The following is a 411-nucleotide window of genomic DNA, read 5'->3' as shown; positions in this document are numbered from 1 at the left end:
CAAGTGGGGGGGGGGAAACATCATCATCGTCAACATGAACTTCCCACGGCTCTCAAAACCACCTTGAAATCTAATCCAACCCATTCAATCACGGTTGTTGTTGATAACTCATGGAGTCAGCCTCTGGCATTGTACCTGACTGGGGTGGTTGGCCTGGTTGGCCAGTGAACGGAGGTTGCGAATAGCCACCCTCAGGATCTGTGGCATCAGGGTAGCTGTTGTAGCCTCCCATGTTGGTTGGATCAGCCTCATAACTTGGGGCAAAGGCCTGGTCGGCCCCTTGCTTATACCTCATGAAGGCTAGGTAAGCTGCTGCAGCCTGTGGTGGACAAAAGTTTTTTTTTTGGAGAAGAGAACTAGATAGAGTTAAATTATTATTCACCAGTGCTCTAGTGCAGTTGTTCTTAACCA

The 411-nt window shown here is 48.9% G+C and overlaps 1 protein-coding gene across 1 annotated transcript in view; it reads right to left on the bottom strand.

The window, feature by feature from the left end:
* Window positions 1–411, bottom strand: part of LOC119594753 (synaptogyrin-like) — a gene marked incomplete at its 5' end in the record, with an annotated part of 3,275 nt that overhangs the window by 1,900 nt on the left and 964 nt on the right. The window contains 1 exon segment of the mRNA XM_037943845.1: window positions 136–319. Coding sequence (XP_037799773.1) covers window positions 136–319 — 184 coding nt within the window.

Source organism: Penaeus monodon, chromosome 34 (genome assembly GCF_015228065.2).
Source record: "Penaeus monodon isolate SGIC_2016 chromosome 34, NSTDA_Pmon_1, whole genome shotgun sequence".
Lineage (NCBI taxonomy): Eukaryota > Metazoa > Arthropoda > Malacostraca > Decapoda > Penaeidae > Penaeus > Penaeus monodon.
Note: the sequence above shows the minus strand (reverse complement) of the source record. Positions and strands in the feature narration are given on the sequence as shown.